The sequence below is a fragment of the Dama dama genome, chromosome 30 (assembly GCF_033118175.1).
Source record: "Dama dama isolate Ldn47 chromosome 30, ASM3311817v1, whole genome shotgun sequence".
Lineage (NCBI taxonomy): Eukaryota > Metazoa > Chordata > Mammalia > Artiodactyla > Cervidae > Dama > Dama dama.
The window spans coordinates 28,844,279-28,866,097 of NC_083710.1; the positions used below are offsets into that span (position 1 = coordinate 28,844,279).

Here is a 21,819-nt window from a genome sequence, read left to right on the forward strand (position 1 = left end):
TTCAACTGAGTCCTTGATTCGTATTTTATGTTTGGATAACCAAGAATGGCAGACAACTGTTCCAGGGATAGGTGATAAGGGTGGTAGGAAAAACTTCTAAATTTCTAATTTGTATCTTTAGAGGGGATATCATATCCTAAAAATAGCAGACTATGATCAATTATTAAAGGAAAAAAATATTAGAAATGAGCAATTCACATTAAATTAACTGAAATTGTAAAAATCTTTAGAATAGCACTAAAGCCTGAGCTAGTAATATGAACAAAAACTTAAGTCTCTCAGAAGTTGAGACATGAAGGATCAATTTAGGAAGACCAGCCTCTAATAGACTGTTCCTAAGGACAGAAACAACAGAAGGGAGAAAACGACCAAAGAAATAATAGGAGGAACTTTCTAGAGCTGAAGATCCACTGAGTACCAAGTGAGCTGAGTAAGACCCATACCCAGACACATCCTAGAAAAACAGAGTCCACAGCATGAGAGAAAAGCCCTAAAAGAAAAGCAAGACAGCCTTTTCTTTTCATCAGCAACTCTGGATGCGAGAAGTCAATGACCCAGTATCTTCAGAGTTCAGAGATAAAGAGATTCTAATGTGTTGGGAGTATTTTGATTAGAAAACCAGCATTGAATTGTGAGCCCTAATGCCACCAAAGAACATAAATAAGGAATTTTCACTCTTAAAACATTGTAGGAGCAACAGGAGGGAAAAGGAAAATTTGCTCAGCCTAACAGAAAGCTTTGGAAAAGAGAAACAAAATTATAGTGAATGGAAAACCTGAGATAACAAATGAAAGGAATAAGACCATTTCATTTTAAGTTATAAATGTTTCACAATTAATTAATGTTAATTAATTACATTATATTGATTACCTTAATTAGCTAATGCTCATTAACTAGTTCCATTAATGTAATTACTTATTAAAAACTCTAATTATGTATAAAAAACTGGAATCTGATGGAAAAAACAAAAAATTCAAATGTATGTTACTTGCAAAATTCATACAAAATCAAAATGATATAGAAAGCCTCAAAGGGATGCAAAAAACTAATTGCTGAATGTTAGAAAAACACCGCGGGAGGGAAAAAAGCCGCCTCTAAGGACCGGTGGTAAAGGCCTTTATTGAGCGGTCGCTCTCGGGCAGAACTCCCGGGGGCGGGTGAGTGAGGAGACAAAGGGAATCTGCGAGGTATGAGGGGGTGAGGAGGGGTTTTATAGACAGGGCCGGCGTCCAAGCCAGGTCTTTTCATATAAGGAAGAAAGCGCGGGCTACAGCGGCGGTCAGTGTCCGAGGGCTCTGGGTCGGTACCTGATTGGACCAGGCTGCAGGGGGTCAGTCCCCGGAAGTTTAGCCAGCCTCCGGAATTTGCCTTGCGGCACTTTCCCGGGGCATGCCCCGACCTTTCACTGAATATCAGAAAAAAATAAAATTTCAGATGAAAAGCATTAAAAAAAACAGATATTTTATATATAGTTTATTCTCAATGTAGTTAGCAATATGTGATATTTATATGTACTGAATAAACATAGATCACTATATATAGTATATATTAAATATTACAGTTACATATTTGTATGAATATATGAAATTATTAGGAACCTTTTTGTACCTAACCCATAGTTATATATAGAGTCTATAGTTAGAGAAATCAATAAGTTGACAAACCATATTTAGAGAGGGACAATTTATACATCTGCTTCATAAAGTGAAAGGTCAAATAGACCTAAAGTAAGTAAGACAGCAATGAACAAGTTTAATCTGAAAGCTATGTAAAGACTATATGCCCAATGGAATATGTGCAGTTTTTTTTAAGTATCCCTGTAACATTAAACATTGTATATTAAGTCACAGAGAAAATACCAACCAGTTCTAAAAAGTAGGAGTCATGTTGGGTACATCCACTGATGACAATGCACTGAAACAAGAAATGAGTCAATAGCCCCCAAAATTAAAAAAAGAAAAAACCACTAACCACTTGACAATAACTTCGTTATATAGGTGTTTAAAATAACACTTATTTTACTAGTAAGCATTAAGGAACAAAGCAGGCAGTCTAAAACTTAACTTTATAAAGTGACTTCAAGCCGAGATTTCACTGACAAGTTTTATCCAAACCTCAAGAAGCCAATAATTTCTTGTTTTATAAAATATTCAAGACCATAGAATAATTTTGAAGCTTTCTATTTCTTCATGGCTGGCATAACCTTGATACCCAAGCCAGATAAGTCAGTACCATAAAACAAAATTAGATCCAGTTTTACTTATGAACATAGATGCAGAAATCGAAAATAAAATAAATGAATCTGTCTGCTTTAAACATAGGTTTATCCCAGTAATTCAATGATGACTTGACATTAGGAAATCTATTAATGTAATTCACTAATGGATGATAGGAGAAAAAAAATACAGTCATGTTGATACTGAAAAAGCTGTTGATAAATTTTAACACCCATTTCTGATTTAAAATTCTTAGCCTCCAAATAGAGAACTATTTAAGTTGGTAAAGGGTATTGACCTTCAGTAGTGGTAAAAACATTTGAAATATTCCCATTATAGAAAGTCAGGAACAAGACATGCATGCTCAATTCACTCTTGCTATTTATCGTTGTTTTGAATGTCCTCTGTGTGTGTGTTAAGTCGCTTCAATTGTATCCGACTCTGCAGTCCTGTGGACTATATCCCTCTTGGCTCCTCTGTCTGTGGGATTCTCCAGGCAAGAATACTGGAGTGGGTTGCTGTGCCCTCCAGGGGATCTTCCCAACCCAGGGATCAAACTGGCATCTTTTATGTCTCCTGCATTGGCAGGCAGATTCTTTACCACTAGCGCCACCTGGAAAGTCCTTTGAATGTCCTAGAGCTTTAAGATCAATAAGTAAAAGACATAAATTCTGGAGACAGGGATAAAGATGTCATTTTTTAAAACTATATAATAACCTATCAAGGAAATTGAAGAATCAGCTAAAAAATATTGAAACTAAACAGAGAGTATCTAAAAGTACTTGAAGCAAATTCCTTATACAGAAATCGATAGTACTTCTCTTTGTCAGCTACAAGCAGTCAGGAAGTATAGTGAGAAAATATATCTCTTTCACATTGATGCTGAAATCTTGAAAAATCTAGGAATCAATGTGTGAAAACAGTAGAAAAATCTATGTGAAGGTAACTAGAAAACTGAAGGTCCAATATTTTGACCACCTGCTGTGATGAGCCGACTCACTGGAAAAGACCCTGATGCTGGGAGAAACTGAATGCAGGAGAAGGGGAGGACAGAAGAGGAGATGGTTAGATGGCATCACCGACTCAACGAACATGAGTTTGGGCAAACTGAGAGATGGTGAAGGACAGGGAATCTTGGCGTGCTGCGGTCCATGGGGTTGCAGAGTCAGACATGACTCAGCCACTGAACAACAACAGGAAAAATGAATAACTGAAGACCGGATTTCTCTGAGTCATACTTCCTAAATAGGGAGATGTAATACCATAATGATAGTCCCTAATTAATCTTAAAAGTAAATGCCAACCTTAATCAAAATTTCAACAGGACTCCTTATGGAACTTGACAAGTGGATGATAAAATTCTGTAGGAAGAGACATTGTGAGAAAATATCTAAGGACCAAATAGAAAAATAGTAAGGAGGAACCATATGCTCTAGCAAATATAAAACATAAAGAGCTAGTAATTAGACGGTGTGCTATTAACCAGGAATAGGCAAATAGATCAATGCATCAGAATGAAGTCCCCCCAAATTTACATACATACACACTTATATAGTACCTATATATGGCATTTGAAACTACTAAGAGAAGTTTATCTTATTCATTAATGCTGTTTTTTGATATTTTAATTGGGTTGTATTTAATATCTGTGTAGAATAAAACACAGAAATGAAAGATTAAGATGGAAATTATGTTTTTTCTAACTAAATGTGCTTGAAAATATCCCCAAATGAAAATAAAGAACCTTTTTGGTTCCTAATCTTGGAATTTGAATAGCACATATATTCCATTCAAAGAAAGGGTTTGGTTTGAGTATTTCTTAGAATTGGGGGATTTAAATCCTTCTCTGTTCTTTGAAATGTGTGTTTCATCAAAATCAATGATATAGTCCAATTAAAATTTTTTAAATGAAAAAAAAAATCGTATTTTCTCAACAGCAAGACTGCAAAGGCCATGCTATTTACTAAACTATTTTTCTGGAGCCTTTGATGAAGTATTAATTTTCTATCTAAAAACATTTTGTTTTCTACTAATACCTTTTATTTAGATGTTGTCTAAATAGTAATCATTTAAAATAAGCATATAAACTTGTATAAATTAGAAAGTAGTATTAAGAGAAACAAACTTTAAATTTTCTAAGCACCTAATAAATACTTTCATTCAGGACATTCAACATCTTCAAGTAAAAATTTTGTGGAGAGTTCTTTCTCAAATATGAAACTTGTACATTGTAATCACTCTGTTCAATAAAAGCACATTTTGTACATATATACATGTATATACATATGTATATATACATATATATATGTGCGCACACACACACTCATATATATACACACCCATACAGTTCAGTTCAGTTGCTCAATCATGTCCGACTCTTTTTGACCCCATGAATCGCAGCACGCCAGGCCTCCCTGTCCATCACCAACTCCCAGAGTTGATCAAACTCATGTCCATCAAGCGGTGATGCCATCCAGCCATCTCATCCTCTGTCGTCCCCTTCTCCTCCTGCCCCCAATCCCTCCCAGCATCAGGAACGCTTCCCGTGAGGTGGGCAAAGCATTGGAACTTCAGCTTCAACATTAGTCCTTCCAGTGAACACCCAGGACTGATCTCCTTTAGGATGGACTGGTTGGATCTCCTTGCAGTCCAAGGGACTCTCAAGAGTCTTCTCCAACACCACAGTTCAAAAGCATCCATTTTTCGGCGCTCAGCTTTCTTCACAGTCCAAGTCTCACATCCATACATGACTACTGGAAAAGCCATATCCTTGACTAGATGGACCTTTGTTGGCAAAGTAATGTCTCTGCTTTTTAATATGCTGTCTAGGTTGGTCATAACTTTCCTTCCAAGGAGTAAGCATCTTTTAATATCATGGCTGCAGTCACCATCTTCAGTGATTTTGGAGCTCAAAAAAATAAAGTCTGCCACTGTTTGCACTGTTTTCCCATCTATTTCCCATGAAGTGATGGGACCAGATGCCATGATCTTAGTTTTCTGAATGTTGAGCTTTAAGCCAACTTTTTCACTCTCCTCTTTCACTTTCATCAAGAGGCTCTTTAGTTCTCCTTCACTTTCTGCCATAAGGGTGGTGTCATCTGCATATCTGAGGTTATTGACATTTATCCCGGCAATCTTGATTCCAGCTTGTGCTTCATCCAGCCCAGTGTTTCTCATGATGTACTCTGTATATAAGTTAAATAAGCAGGGTGACAATATACAGCCTTGACGTACTCCTTTTCCTATTTGGAACCAGTCTGTTGTTCCATGTCCAGTTCTAACTGTTGCTTCCTGACCTGCACACAGATTCCTCAAGGGACAGGCCAGATGGTCTGGTATTCCCATCTCTTTCAGAATTTTCCATAGTTTGTGGTGATCCACACAGTCAAAGGCTTTGGCATAGTCAATAAAGCAGAAATAGATGTTTTCCTGGAACTCTCTTGCTTTCTCGATGATCCAGTGGATGTTGGCAATTTGATCTCTGGTTCCTTTGTCTTTTCTAAAACCAGTTTGAACATCTGGAAGTTCACGATTCACGTATTGCTGAAGCCTGGCTTGGAGAATTTTGAGCAGTACTTTACTAGCGCGTGAGATGAGTGCAATTGTGTGGTAGTTCAAGCACTCTTTGGCATTGTTTTTCTTTGGGATTGAAATGAAAACTGACCTTTTCCAGTCCTGTGGCCATTGCTGAGTTTTCCACATTTGCTGGCATGTTGAGTGTAGCACTTTCCCAGCATCATCTTTCAGGATTTGAAATAGCTCAACTGGAATTCATGGGGCAGGTTCATGGGGCAGGAATATAGAAGTAGTTTGCCATTCCCTTCTCCAGTGGACCACAGTCTGTCAGACCTCTCCACCATGACCCGGCCATCTTGGGCGGCCCCACACGGCATGGCTTAGTTTCACTGAGTTAGACAAGGCTGTGGTCCTGTGAAGAGATTGGCTAGTTTTCTGTGATTATGGTTTTAGTGTGTCTGCCCTCTGATGCCCTCTCGCAACACCTACCTTCTTACTTGGGTTTCTCTTCCCTTGGACGTGGGGTATCTCTTCACAGCTGCTCCAGCAAAGCACAGCTGCTGCTTCTTACCATGGATAAGGGGTATGTCCTCACGGCCCCCCCTCCTGACCTTGAATGTGGAGTAGCTCCTCTCGGCCTTCCTGCACCCGCACAGCCGCTGCTCCTTGGATGTAGGGTACACATACACACACACATACACAAATACACACACACATAAATCATGTGGGAAAGGCACCAGTTGGTTTCTCTCGTTAATAAACAGGTTTACCAGTAGAGTGGACAGTTGGAGAACTGGACCAAAAGAATCTTATCTATTGTTAATAGGATGAGAAAGAGACTTGTAGGACAACCACAGTAGAATGGTATTTGTGAGCAAAACTTTTTAAAATAGCATGACTTTCAAATCTGTTCAATACCTAGGTTCCAAGGACATGATGCCCTTGATGTATGCTTATAGTTGGCCGTTCAGTCCAGCTGAATAGTCAGTCATTGGCTATTTGTAACCTTTATTTGTTTTCTCATACATGATGACTTCTTTCTTTGTTACCTTTATTTATTTTCCCCATGCATGATGACTTATTCTCTATGCCTAGACGTTAATTGTGCAGCTGCTTTTTTCCTCTTCTTTCAGGCAAATATAGACCTCTTATTAGTGGGCGATGTCACAGTTCAGTACCTGGCTGATACTGTACAGAAATTATTTTCAAATATAGCAAAAGTCACCGTCATCATTAGTGATGTGAAGAGGGCAGCAGCACTTGTGGATGACTGCACGTTTGACATGGTTTTCCTGAAGCTGACTTCTTCACCAACTGCCGAGGAGCTGGAAGTGGTCAAATTAATCAGGTAAAATCTTGACTCTATATCTTTAGAATAGTTTTTATTCAAACTTGGCTTCTATAAAAATCCTTAGAAGATGATACTATTCTATTTTAATTTTTAAGGTGAGAGATATTTTCAAGGGCAAAATCTCTCTATATGTCTTTGTTTTTATGGCCAGTTTGGTATACTGTTATAAGAATTGTCATTTTAACTTAAAAAGTAATAGGTGAGGATATAAGAATTAATTGGTCGTAGAAATTTATTTGGTATATAATGCTTCCCTTAATTCGATAGGCACTCCATTTTAATAACGATATCATTAGCATGGCATATCTTTTCAGAGTTCATTAATTGTTACAGCAGATACTAAAACAGGTGACCACTTTGGGTCATGATGGCTGTGGGCTGAAGGTGTCTCTTTCAAGAAATTTCCTGATGTGAAAGAGCCATGAAGTTCTCTGTATCCACGGAGTCCAAGTCAATACCGATTCTATTACTCTTGTTTCATCCAGCAGGTCCATAGACGTTCTGCTTCTGTTTGACCCACTTCACTCTGGAGATCTGGGGTCTAGAGGTGAAGAGTTAGGTTCTTCCTTGCCTGATTACATACGATTTTGAGTCATTTAGGATGTTTTTAAATAGGGTTAGGTGAGAATGAATGTGTTTCCCTTCTGTGAGAAGACTGGATGAAGTGTAATTGCAAATAATATTGATATATGTTTAAGGACTTCTCATCATTATAGGAGAGGTCTTTCTAGACCAGAGAAGGAAGTTCAGAGCAATACTATAATCCCAGAATAAAAAGGAGCAAGAATATTACATTAGGAGAAAAGAAAGATGGGACTGGGAAAAAGCCAGAGCCACTGGTTACTTGTTAAAGACAAGACAGAAGACAGACCCTGCTCCTGGGGTTTCTTGGAACTTTTGGTCTTATGAATTTCATTGGCTTTCTACTCAGAATATGAACTAAACAAACCAGGCAAATTACCTCAAAGAGATTTCACTTCCAAAACATGTTGTGTACAATCTTCTTTCTGAAGATATGCCTATTTTGCTAATACATCTTTTCAAAAAGTCTCCTAAACATAGAGTATCTCTCATTGAAGGTGCATAGTATATCTCACTTATATAGCATTTTAAAGAATTTACAACAGCTTTATGAGGGCAGGGCTTCATCATTCCTACTCGGCAGATTAGAAACCTGAGGCTGAAGTGGCTTGCATGAGACCACATGGCTTCTGTTCACACAGCTCAGACTAGAATTCTTTATTCTTCCCTTCACGTTCTTTCTTCTAAATGTCTGTAATGATCTGGCTGTCTACACCTCTGAGATCCCATAAATGCCAAACTTACTCTAAACTAGACATATCGTTCTGGAAGAGCAGTGGACCAGCCGGGTGGCTTATCTCGCTTCATTCCATGGGCCGGAGTCTAGCCGTGCTCCTCCAAATGTGGTAAAGGCCTCATGTATGCGCATGATTGAGGCTACATTTTGAACCGGATAAGATTAAAGTTATGTTAAAGAACAGGCTTTATGTCTAGTCACAGTTGTTAAAAGCTTTAGGGACAGAGGAGAGAGCCTCTGTGTGATCCTTCCCTCTGTGGATTCTTTCTCTGCTCTGAATAGCAAAGCTTAAGATGTGTTAGCAGAGAGAAGAAGACAAATAAAGGAGCTAACTATACAGACATGTATATGACAGTTCGGTTATTTTGCTGTAAAGTCATTTGTTTGAAAAGGAAAAAAAAATAGATAATTTGTTGAGTACACTTAAATTTGGTCTCTCTCTCTCTTTTTTTTTTTTTTTTGGTCTCATTATGTTATTCTCAATATTCAGTTTAGATATTGACCAATACTAGATATTCCATACTTTGCTCTAGGTATGGGTGGGTGAGCATACCTCAGAAGGACCATGAGTCCTAACTTTCGTGTTCCTCTTTGAAAAAGGGACCAAGGTTTCTTTGTGGAAGCTTTGTGTTTCCTGATACTGACCTCAGCAGCTGGAAATGTCTCTGAAATTCCCACTCTTGTCCTCAGAACTGTTATGACTTTATGACTTATTGATACCCTTATGGACCATGTTTATATTTTGAGGCTATACATTTTCTTAGGATAATGAGTCTCATGAACACCTTGCCCCATTTATAAGGCATTAAATCTTTATCTTTCCTAGAACACTTTATCTCGAGTTTTGGGCTAACATTAAATGACTAAGCCAAGATAAAGGGTTTCAGCTTAGCTTTTTTATGCTGTATTTTGGATTTTTCCCCTTAGAACTTTGTCGGTGTTCTGTTATATCTCAAAATCTGGATAGGTTCAGGAAAATATAGAAGTATTTACCTTACTTTTCTCTCTTTGGGCACTTACGTGCCTTTGTCAGTAAGTAAAAAACTTACTCTAGAGTGAAACTGGTCCATGTTTATTTTCAGAGCACATGATCACAAATGTATGTATATCTATAATGCATATCAATTTCTATTGAAAATAAGAATGAATGTACTCTGTTAGCGATATAAACTTCTTTTAGGATAAAATGCAAGCAAGCTCATTAAAAAGATTTTAAAATTTACTCTTGCAGAAGAACTATGGTTTTGGCCTGGGACTAATCATGAAACAGTTTTAAATATTCATAAAAATAATAGTACTTTATACCCTGACATCCTCAAGAATGATGGCACGTCTCAATTATAGGTTGACATTCCTAGTTGAGTTCAGTTCAGTCAGTCATGTCTTACTCTTTGCAACCCCATGGACTGCAATACACCAGGCCCCTGGATCCATCACCAGCTCCTGGAGCTTGCTCAAACTCATGTTCATTAAGTCGGTGATGCCATCCAATCATCTCATCCTTTGCCATCCCCTTCTCCTCCTGCCTTCAGTCTTTCCCAGCATCAGGGTCTTTTCCAATGAGTCAGCTCTTCACATCAGGTGGCCAAAGTACGAGAGCGTCAGCTTCAGCATCAGTCCTTCCAGTGAATATTCAGGACTGATCTCCTTTAGGATGGACTGGTTGGATCTCCTTGCAGTCCAAGGGATTCTCAAGAGTCTTCTCAAACACCACAGTTCAAAAGCATCAATTCTTCTGCTCAGCTTTCTTTATAGTTCAACTCTCACATCCATACATTACTACTGGAAAAAGCATAGCTTTAACTAGACGGACCTTTGTTGGCAAAGTAATGTCTCTGCTTTTTAATATTCTGTCTAGGTTGGTCATAGCTTTTCTTCCAAGGAACAAGCGTCTTTTACTTTCATGGCTACAGTCACCATCTGCAGTGATTTTGGAGCCCCCCAGTAATAAAGTCTGTCACTGTTTGCATTGTTTTCCCATCTGTTTGCCATGAAGTGATGGGACTGGATGCCACAATATTAGTTTTCTGAATGCTGAGTTTTAAGTCAACTTTTTCACTCTTTTTGATTTTGATGTCATTTCATGAATATATTCTTAATGAGCCAGATGAACTACCACGCAGTGGTAAAGTATTTTAAGATGATCTCAAGATTCATATTCTTGGTTCCAGAATTTCAGGAGTGTTTGACCCTTGGTACAGCTCAGTTCTCAAAACTGAGCCAAATTCAAAAGGCAGACACTTGGTAATTCAGATGCATCCAGACACTCTATCTTACAAAGACCAGTACAGAACATCAGAGTATGTTGCAGATTCATCCACTGTGTTTGCATCCTGTTTGGCATTGTGATTTTCTAGTCCACGAACTTTCTCTGAGGTCCTTCAAAGTCTGTGATTCTCATGAGCTCAGGGCAGTACAGCGACAGGGAGGGAACACAAAATGTGCTTCCATCTGCTCAGTCAGCAAATCAAGTTTGATTCTGATTTCACTTTTTCCCATGTAGATCCAGTTGTCTGATCAGTTAACTTATTACTTCATTAAGGAAACCCAATCTCATGAGCCACAGGGGCCTTTCAGGTCGTCCTGTTATGTCCCCAAATTCCAGGACATCCTTGACTTGACAGTGCTGCTCAGAAAATCCGATTAGCCAATCTGCATGACCTGAATTCTTGACAGTAAACACTATAACAGCAAAACACCTAAGTAGTTTTTCTAAAAGCTTTATTCTATAAATAAGAACTGAGGAACATTCTAGATGTTTATTGTTTCTAGCATCACATCATCTGGTGAACTTGACTTAGGGTTGCAGCAGAAATTCTTCTGACAAAAAGCACACTGTGAGCAGGGCACACCAGCCTTCATATTGACTGGAAGAAATCATTGCATTTTATTGCAGGAGCCCTATTAGTAGCAAGTAAACTCACAGTTTTCATATTTATAGAAAAACTCTCAATTTTCTCTCTGAAAATGGTTGTTGTTTTAATTAATTAATAAAGGATATTACTTGTTACAAAGACCAAACTAGACTACACCAGGTTAATTTGATTGCATTGGGCCCACAGGCAGCATAATGGAAACAGTACTCAGGAAGGCTGCTCCTCAAAAATGACACTGGCTTTTGTCTTTTGAAATCCTTGTGCTATAAAGGAAGTGCATTTTAAAATGTCCCCTGGCTTCATATGGACTTATAAGAACCTTTTGGTTCTCCTATTAGATGACAGATTTCAGAAGCCAGCTAGGTTTTTCTGAGGTTCTTTGATCATCAGAGTGTACAACGCGGCTCAAAACACCTTTGTATGATCTTTTTATTTTTTTGTTCCAGCTACCAGGGACTGGACTTGGGGATGGGGACCAGGCTGGGGGTGGGCACTGCTGCAGTGTGAGCTTATAGCAGCCTCCAGTTCCAGAGGGTGCTGGAGATGGACGTGTAGGTGTGGACCCTAGAACATCAATACCCAGTCTCATGTATGGAGGAACCGTCATGTCATTTAAGCAGTGTATATGGTGAAACATGCTGCTGCTGCTGCTGCTGAGTCGCATCAGTCGTGTCTGACTCTGTGCGACCCCATAGACGGCAGCCCACCAGGCTCCTCCGTCCCTGGGATTCTCCAGGCAAGCATACTGGAGTGGGTTGCCATTTCCTTCTCCAGTGCATGAAAGTGAAAAGTGAAAGTGAAGTCGCTCAGTCCTGTCCGACTCTTTGCAACCCCATGGACTGCAGCCTACCAGGCTCCTCCGTCCCCCATGGGATTCTCCAGGCAAGAGTATGGGGAGTGGGTTGCCATTGCCTTCTCCGTGGTGAAACATGAGGGAAAATAAATTATACCCCAGCAAGCTGCAGATTTTTAAAATCTCAGGAGACCTCAACTGAGAAGGTGTTCATAAGGTCTCAGAACCTGCAATTTGGCTTTGATAAGTGAAAGAAGTGGTATCAGTTGGGGTGGAGGAAGGAGATTTTTGTTGTATTTTGGTGTTGCTTAGTTTTGCTTTAAGGAACATTGATTTAGTGGAAAGAGGACCTTTTTTGGTGACCCTGGAAACTAGAAACTCTTTCAACTTATTGATTTGTACAGAATGTGATTGAGAAGCTGATCTGTGGACCAGAGTGTTGGATTCTGGGACCTCTATTGATTGCTGGGGTTCCTGTACAATTAGGGCTCCACCGGCAGGGGAAGTGTTTGGGCTGGTAATTGATTCTGTTCTCTTGACAAAAATCCAGGAATTCCAGCTCTGTAAAGCTTGAAATTCATCAGGGTATAAAAATCCATATATCCAAATCTAACCTGTTTTCTGGTCAGTAAAATCAATTGAAAAGTAGAAACAGGATTATTTCTAAAAGAAGAGAATCTGTTTTTTAAAACTTCTCTAATTCTAGAATATTTTAACTTACAGTGATGTATTTTTTCATTAATTTTTTTATGAAAGTATTTTTTATTTCAAAAGTTGGACTAAACTACCCACTCAGTTTCTATCTGTTCAGTCCATTTGTGCCTCCCATCTCATCCTGTTATCCATACCCCTGGTATACTCTACACTTTTTCATCACTTACAAAATAGATATGAAAAGCTTACATTATGGCGGACTACCCCCACCATCCACGCCACACCCCCGCCGCCCATGTGCTAATGGGCCTTTCTTACTGTCACGTCAGTCTGTGGTCAAATTCTACCCTCCCTCCCACTCTTGCGTATTTTGACGGTAGAACAACTTCCTCAGCTTCTCATTGCCTCATAGAAAGCATATGAGGTTTCCTCTCTTCTTTCCTTTCTTTCCTCTTGTCTCTTTCAGTCCACATTCTCTTTCAGAATTCATAGCAAGGAATCAACCCTGAATGCACCTCAGTTGAGTGATTGTCACATTTTAGCAATATCCTGCTTGTTTGACATAATTGACTTAGTAAATATCGTGAATCATTTAAAGAAAGTTCTTAGTATGCCTCAGTAGTTTTTTCTCTGTCAGCTCTTGCCTGGATAGCTTACACTGTGGTGTCTCAAATGTATTCTCTGCCACCTTCTGTCAGTTCACCCTGTTGTAGGCAGAGTGGTCTCCCCAAAATGCAGAGAATCGTGTTACTCCCAAGCTTAACAGTTTCCATTGTCCATCTTATTGTATTTATTTATTGCTCATTTTAATGAAATACTGCATCTTTTACTTGGCCTAAAAGGCATACTGTAATCAGACTCCAGCCCTGCCTCCCTGTCTAGTCTTGTCTTAAGTGTCTGTCCTTCAGAAACTCTGTACTAGAGCCATCCTGGGCTTCTTTTACTTTCTGGAATTCACCTGCTCGTTGCACTCCCAGGCCTGTACATCTGCTGTTCCCTGTCCAGAATGCACTTTGCTGCTTGTCTGCTTCCCACCCTCCCACAGCCCCTGCCTGTCCTGTGGCTCCTCCTAGCCAGCTGGGGTACCTCTGCCTGAAGCTGCAGAGCAGGTTGGTGCCCCAGGCCATGCTCCCCTCAGACCCCACGGCTTTCCTTTGCAGCACTAGGCGCAGAGTTGCCACTGAATTACTCAACTACAGGCATTTGCTCAGTGTCTGTCCTCTCCAAAAACGTGTTGACTCCACGAGGACAGGGACTGGTCTTTCTGTCTGTTCCCGGTATCCCCCAGAGCCAGCACAGAATCTGGCACACAGTAGGTTCTCAGTATGTATGGCTCAGATCTCTATACTGTGTGTAATGTAATTTGGAGTGTAGAATAGAGTATATTTACTTTCAAATGCAGATATAAGATGACCAAATACTGTTCAGTGGGGATTCTTCCAGGTCTTGTTTTAAGGAATAAATAATAACCAAATATATGACCATATACTAATAAATGATGCTTTACATATTTAAGAATAGTTTGTCTTCAGCAGTTTTAGCTGTTCTCTTTAAAGTCAGGTTCCAGTATTCTTCTCCATGGAAAATCATTTTCTTTTAGCTAATGTCAATGCTCAGTGTCCACCAAACTATCAGAATTCCACCTTACTGAATTCCTAAGTATAGTTAACAATAATGCCACAATAAAAAAAAAAAAATCATGTTGGAAATCTTCAAGTGTATTAGAGAGAAAAGTACAATGAACTTCCAAGTGCCCATAATATTAATAGTTATCAATATACAGCCAATCTTGTTTCATACCTACCCTCTCCCACACCTCCTTCTCCAGCCTCCCATTCCTGCTCACTGGTAGGTTATTTTAAAGGCAAGGTGGATTATTTTAAAGCAAATCTAAGACATCATTTCCTTTTATCCATGAGAACTTGAATAAGTACCTATCTAAGATAAGGAATCTTTAAAAAGCAATACCAATAATGACACCTAAAAAATTAATAACAATTCCTTAGTATTGTCAAAAATCCAGTTGATGTTCAAATTTCTCTTGTTTATCTTATGATTTCTTTTTTAAACTGTGAGTTTTATACAAATGAAGATTCAATTTTCCTTTCCTTTTGATTTTTTTCTTTTTATCTTTTCTTTATGTGTTTTATAAAGGGGCCATTTGTCTTATAAATTTCCCACATTCCAATTTCATCCCCATAGCATCTTAAAAAATAATCCTCTTTTTTTTAAATGTCGTGTAAACTTGTAGTTAGATCAAGAATCTGGATAAGGTTTTGGCTTATTTTTTTTTTAAGTGAGAATAAAAGTAGTCCATCTTATATTCTACCTGATACATGAGCCATATTTTCAAATACCTGAGCCGTATTCTCAAAAATATCCAGATCATCAAAAACAAAAGTCAGCAAAACTGTCACAGTGCAGAATAGCCTAAGGGAGCCTAATCACTAAATGTAATGTAGGATCCTGGATAGAATCCTGGCATAGGAAAAAAAGTACATTAGGAAAAACTAAGGAAATTGGAATAAAGAATGAGCTTAAATTAATAATAATGTACTGATGTTGGCTCATTAATTGTAAGAAATTTGCTAAACTAATGTAAGGTGTCTGCAGTATAGGAAATTGGGTTTGGGGTATATGGAAAATCTACTGTTTTCATATTTTTTCTGTAACTGTAAAATTATTTTAAAGTTAAAGGTTTATTTTAAAAAAATCACCTCTTTCTCACTTACCCCTTGCCCAGTTTTAAACAGCTGGCATTAGTGGTTGCTATAGAAATGAACTGTAAAAAGACTGTTCTTATTAACAGAGTGAACTCCTGCTCAGAGAAGCCAGGGTTTTGACTAATGATTCAGAATTTGGATTTTCTTGCCCATTAAAAGGAAACAGAGAAGCTAAAGCATCTATTATATATAAAACTTTCAACAGAGCAAGCATGAGTTTCAGAATATCCCCTTTCCTTGTATTTTTCAAATAATCTGTAACTGTACTGTCCACCTCAGCCACACACTGCAGAACCCTCTTTGTGCAATGGCGTGAAATCAAAATGCAACATCTTCTCTTGTAAATTGAAAAAAAGAAAAAAATCCTTCTTATCCCTAGAGCTTCCCTGGTGGCTCAGAGGTAAGAATCCACCTGCAGTACAGGAAATGCAGGAGACTCGGGTTTGATCCCTGGGTCAGAGAGATCCCCTGGAGAAGAAAATGGCAGCCCACTCCAGTATTCTTGCCTGGAAGATCCCATGGATGGAGGAGCCTGGCGGGCTACAGCCCACAGGGTAGCAGAGTCAGACATGACCTTGCAGCTGAACAACAGCAGTCTTTTCCCTCACTGATTAAAGACGCTGCTGTCAGTAAATTTCCATATTAACATCACCGTTTTAAATTCTAATGAAATAAAGAAAATCACCCTGGTGTAGTTACTTCCTAATAAGCTAAATGTATGAATCCCAATTTTTTTAATGATGACTTTGCTTCATTTTAAGCTTCTTTTTTCCCTTTCAGATTTGGTAAGAAAAAAAATACACATTTGCTGTTTGTTTTTATAATCCCTGAGAATTTTAAAGGTATGTGCCTGTTGGGTATATTATTTGTTTTTTTCCTCCAAGTAGAAATCGTAAGGTCAATATTTAATACAAAGATTCTTAGGTTGTGTTTCAGGACATGGAGCTGATATTGCTTTAACCGAACCACTAACAATGGAAAAAATGAGTGTTGTGCTGAAATACTGGAAAACATGTTTCTCACATACTGGTGAGTGGAAAACAATTTTCCAAAGGTTTGAAAAATTCTAATTAAAATTCTATGAGAACTGTATTTATACATTTGGCTTTCCACTGATGCCTTTTATATGTTGAGGACTAACTGCATTCTCTATATTATAAGGACATATAGTCCTTGTTTATCATAGTCTGAAGAAAACAACACGCAAGAGGCAACACTACACATGGGCATCACAGATGGTAAATAGCAAAATCAGACTGATTATATCCTTTGCAGCTGAAGATGAAGACGCTGTATATAGTCAGCAAAAATAAGACTACGAGCTGAGTGTGGCTCAGTTCGTGTACTCTTATTGCAAAGTTCAGACTTAAATTGAAGAAAGTAGGGAAAACAACTAGACCATTCAGGTATGACCCAAATCAAATCCCTTACGATTTTACAGTGGAAGTGAGAAATAGATTCAAGGGATTAGATCTGATAGACAGAGTGCCTGAAGAACTATGGATGGAGGTTGGTAACATTGTACAGGAGGCAGGGATCAAGACCATCCCCAAGAAAAAGAAATGCAAAAAGGCAAAATGGTTTCCTGAGGAGGCCTTACAAATAGCTGGAAAAAGAAGGGAAGTGAAAGGCAAAGGAGAAAAGAAAAGATACACCCATCTGAATGCAGAGTTCCAAAGAATAGCAAGGAGAGATAAGAAAGCCTTCCTAAGTGATCAATGTGAAGAAATAGAGGAAAACAATAGAATGGGAAAGGCTAGAGATCTCTTCAAGAAAATTAGAGATACCAAGGGAACATTTCATGCAAAGATGGGCTCAATAAAGGACAGAAATGGTGTGGACCTAACAGAAGTAGAATGTATTAAGAAGAAATGGTAAGAATACACAGAAAACTATACAAAAAAGACCTTCATGACCCAGATAACCACAATGGTGTGATTGCTCACCTAGAGTCAGACATCCTGGAGTGCAAAGTCAAGTGGGCCTTAGGAAGCATCACTAAGAACAAAGCTAGTGGAGGTGATGGAATTCCAGCTGAGCTATATCAAATCCTAAAAGATGATGCTGTGAAAGTGCTGCACTCAACATGCCAGCAAATGTGGAAAACTCAGCAGTGGCCACAGGACTGGAAAAGGTCAGTTTTCATTCCAGTCCCAAAGAAAAACAATGCCAAAGAGTGCTTGAACTACCACACAATTGCACTCATCTCACGCGCTAGTAAAGTACTGCTCAAAATTCTCCAAGCAAGGCTTCAATAGTATGTGAACCGAGAACTTCCAGATGTTCAAGCTGGATTTAGCAAGGGCAGAGGAACCAGAGATCAAATTGCCAGCATCTGTTGGACCATGGAAAAAGCAAGACAATTCCAGAAAAACATCTACTTCGGCTTCATTGACTACACCAAAACCTTTGACTGTGTGGATCACACAAACTATGGAAAATTCTGAAAGAGATGGGAATACCAGACCACCTTACCTGCCTCCTGAAAAACCTGTAAGCACGTCAAGAAGCAACATTAGAACCGGACATGGAACAACAGACTGGTTCCAAGTTGGGAAAGGAGTACATCAAGGCTGTATATTGTCACCCTGCTCATTTAACTCTATGCAGAGTACATCATGCAAGATACCAGGCTGGATGAAGCACAAGCTGGAATCAGGATTGCCGGGAGAAATATCAATAACCTTAGATATGCAGATGATACCACCCTTATGGCAGAAAGTGAAGAAGAACTGAAGAGCCTCTTGATGAAAGTGAAAGAGGAGAGTGAAAAAGTTTATTTTAAAAGTCAACATTCAAAAAACGAAGACCATGGCATCTGGTCCCATCACTTTATGGCAGATAGGTAGGGAAACAATAGAAACAGAGACTTTCTTTTTGAAGGCTCCAAAATCACTGCAGATGGTGACGCCAGCCATGAAATTAAAAGACACCTGCTCCTTGGAAGAAAAGCTGTGACCAACCCTAGATAGCATATTGAAAAGCAGAGACATTACTGTGCCAACAAAGGTCCATCTGGTCAAAGCTATGGTTTTTCCAGTAGTCATGTATGGATGTAAGAGTTAGACTATAAAGAAGGCTCAGTGCCAAAGAATTGATGCTTTTGAACTGTGGTGTTGGAGAAGACTCGTGAGAGTCCCTTGGACTGCAAGGAGATCCAACTAGTCAATCCTAAAGGGAATCAGTCCTGAGTATTCATTGGAAGGACTGATGCTGAAGCTCCAGTACTTTGGCCACCTGATGTGAAGAACTGACTCACTAGGAAAGACCCTGATGCTGGGAAAGATTAAAGGCAGGAGGAGAAGGGAATGATAGAGGATGAAATGGTTGGATGACATCACTGACTCAATGGACATGAGTTTGAGCAACGTCTGGGAGTTGGTGATGGACAGGGAAGCCTGGCGTGCTGCAGTCCATGGGATCGCAAAGAGTCAGACATGACTGAACTAAACAGAACTGAAGAAAACAAGTGTGAATAAAATAAAGGGAACCATATGTACTCTACCTGTGGAGAAAGTTTGTCTTCAAAGGTTTAAAATGTGTTGCATAAAGACAAATGCAGTGTTGTAGTTAAGCACAGGGTGTTTTTTTGGTTTGTCATTTGTTTTAGTAGCTGCTACCATCATTCCTTAGTCATTTAAATGGACTTATTCATGCTTTGTCATTGTGTGATTATGTAAAAGCCAGCACCATTAACCTTGAGTCTTGTGCTTTGGTGAACACTTGTGTATAAATTATTTTACTTCTTTAAGTTAATAGAGTGATTATCCTTTCTGTTTTAGATTTTTATTGTGTGTTACTTTTTTGGGGGGGAGGGTTTAGATTTTTATATACAGATAATTGGTGTCAGTGCTTCAGTGAGACCTTACATTTCTAAATTCCTCACCTATACTGTATTATGTGTATTGCCAGCATCTAAACACTTAAGATAATTAAATTAGTTTTAATATGGCTTGTAAAAGGGCAGACTCCAATTTCTGAAATTAAATTCTACTGGAATCATTGTTGATCAGTGACTATTTATGGTTTTTCAAAGTCTGGGTTACAAGCAGGAATCTGTTTAAATTAAGGTATTTTTCTTCAAATGGACCTGAAAGACACTTTAGGGATCTTGATGGATAAGCTCAAACCCCAGATGACACAAGATTCAGTACACCTCTCATTTTTTTTAAATGTTCTTCATTATGGAGGGAAGATGAGTGAGTCTGTTTCGTAGCATTCTAATGGCTCCCAGACTGCAAGTGTCAGAGTTCTTCCTGGGAGAGAAATGGTAACCCTTCTGGACCAAGGGCCTTCTGTAATCTCTTCTAGTTTTGGTTCTCATTGGAAATAGAACAGCTGCTCGTCTCCACTTGTCTAGCACATTCCTGTTGGTCATAACCACATCTCACCAGTCATCTCAGCTCTGCTCTGAGGATGGGCAGCCGCAAAACAGCAAAAAAAGAACAACCCCCAAACCAAAAAACAGCACAACCGTCAGATGCTTTGACAATGCACCCACTTACTGAAGACTCATATGCATTTTCTGCCTCTGACATTTACCTGTAAATAATAAGTAAGCTCAGTTGAATGCATTTTAAGCACACCTATCACTAATTAGTAGAATCTGGTTAAAGGAGGCTGCTGTGGAGTAAATTGTATGTAGTGTTGTAATTTTGCTTTCTTACATGAGTTGTTCCATGCTTCACAGGCTGAAATCTATAAATTACTTTTTTATTTTAAAAGCACTGCTTTGTAAAATCTATTGAGTGAAACACAACAACTGTTTTTGATTAGAGCTTGCATGTGTGATTGACATCATCCTCACCAGTGATTTTATAACTAAAATGGTTCCTTTTTTAAAACTTGCAGTTAAGAATGAAATTTCTGTGAAGCCTGAAGAACCTGAGTTGCCTCTGCCGAAGTCCTACAGTGAACACCTGGGATATTTTTCTACTGATGTATTTGCTTGGTTAGTTTTTTTTTTCCTTAACTTTTTCCTAATAGCAATTTTTACTGTGTATGTTAACAGCAATTTTTACTGTGTATATTTCATTAAAAAACATTTCTGGAGGACTTATTGATTGTGGAACAGCAGCTCCAGTGCTGGGGGTGATGCAAAAGAAAGTATCTGTTTTGTGGAAGAAGGATACAGCTTGTTCTGTATTTCAGAATCCTAAGCTGCCACTGAGGGTGCATATTAAAGAAGTATCCATCTCAGTATAAGGAAGCACTCCACAGCCACAGGGGAGCAGGTTGAATTGTCAGGTAGTAAGTTACCCATCAGGTTCCCTGATAGCTCAGTTAGTAAAGAATCTGCCTGCAATGCAGGAGATCCTGGGTCAGGAAGATCCACGGGAGAAGGGATAGACTACCCACTCCCATCACTGGACACCTTCAAGTAGAGACTGGGTTAAATAAAAGCAGTGATGTTCAGACTTTGAAAACAATGGAATCCTGAGCTGTTATCCATCTGCCGCTAAGCTTTTCCCCAATGTCTTTCCTGAACTATCCCCCTGTTTATTGAAAATGAGCCTTTAAAGACAGTGTCTCTGTCTGTGTCCCTCTGGGATATTAAAAGTAGCCTTCAAACCTGCAGAGGATAGGCCATTGAACCTGAGGGCCATTTAAACCCTTTTAGTTCTAACATTGAGTGCTTGTAAAAATTCTATATTCGTTAATTTGTTTCACTTGAAGCTGATTTCCAAGGCGATTTTTAAATAGAGCATTTGACTATAAAGAATGGACAGAAGTGCTGAGGATTTGGGTGATGGCAGTAAGAATTTTGAGTCACTTCCAGAATTTGTAGAATGTGACCATCTACTATTTTGTACAAGGAGGAGACTTGGCACCCAGTAAGTGTGGTTAAACCAGGGATGCATTCACTTCAATAGTGCAGAGTTAACAACAGCTTTCTTTATCTTAAGATTTTAACCTCAAAGAAATTTTCTGTGTTAAACTTTTTTCTGGGAGTTGAGGTTGGGAAGGGTTTTGGAAGGCTTTGTGATTTTCTTGTGTTACTTAAAACTGCTTTTTGAGCTCTCCTCATCTTGTATCTTTGTTTTTCCTCACTATCTTACTAGTATAAATAAAAGTAAATTTTCAAATGAAGTCATTTGAAAGTAATTTATTTATCTTCAAATGAAGAAGATAATGTTAATTTGTAAGTTTCTTAGGGAAATATATTTTTAAATCAATTAAAAGCAATCTAGAAAAATAGTAGAGCCAGAAAATATCCATTAAATGACGCATTTTTACATGGAGGGAAACTGCACCAGTTGCTGATCAAGCTGGAATAGTGTATCTTGGCCTTCTCCTCCTCTGTACTGTTTTCCTGTAACGCACCTTTAATACAGTCATGTAATTTGGAATACTTATAATCAGTGAGGTTAG

General features: G+C 38.7%; 1 protein-coding gene across 1 annotated transcript in view; it reads left to right on the plus strand.

The window, feature by feature from the left end:
- SOHLH2 (spermatogenesis and oogenesis specific basic helix-loop-helix 2) overlaps positions 1-21,819 on the plus strand; it is a 93,679-nt gene that overhangs the window by 60,091 nt on the left and 11,769 nt on the right. The window contains 4 exon segments of the mRNA XM_061133742.1: positions 6,866-7,080; positions 16,228-16,289; positions 16,372-16,476; positions 20,299-20,398. Of these exon segments, the coding sequence (XP_060989725.1) occupies positions 6,866-7,080; positions 16,228-16,289; positions 16,372-16,476; positions 20,299-20,398 (482 nt within the window).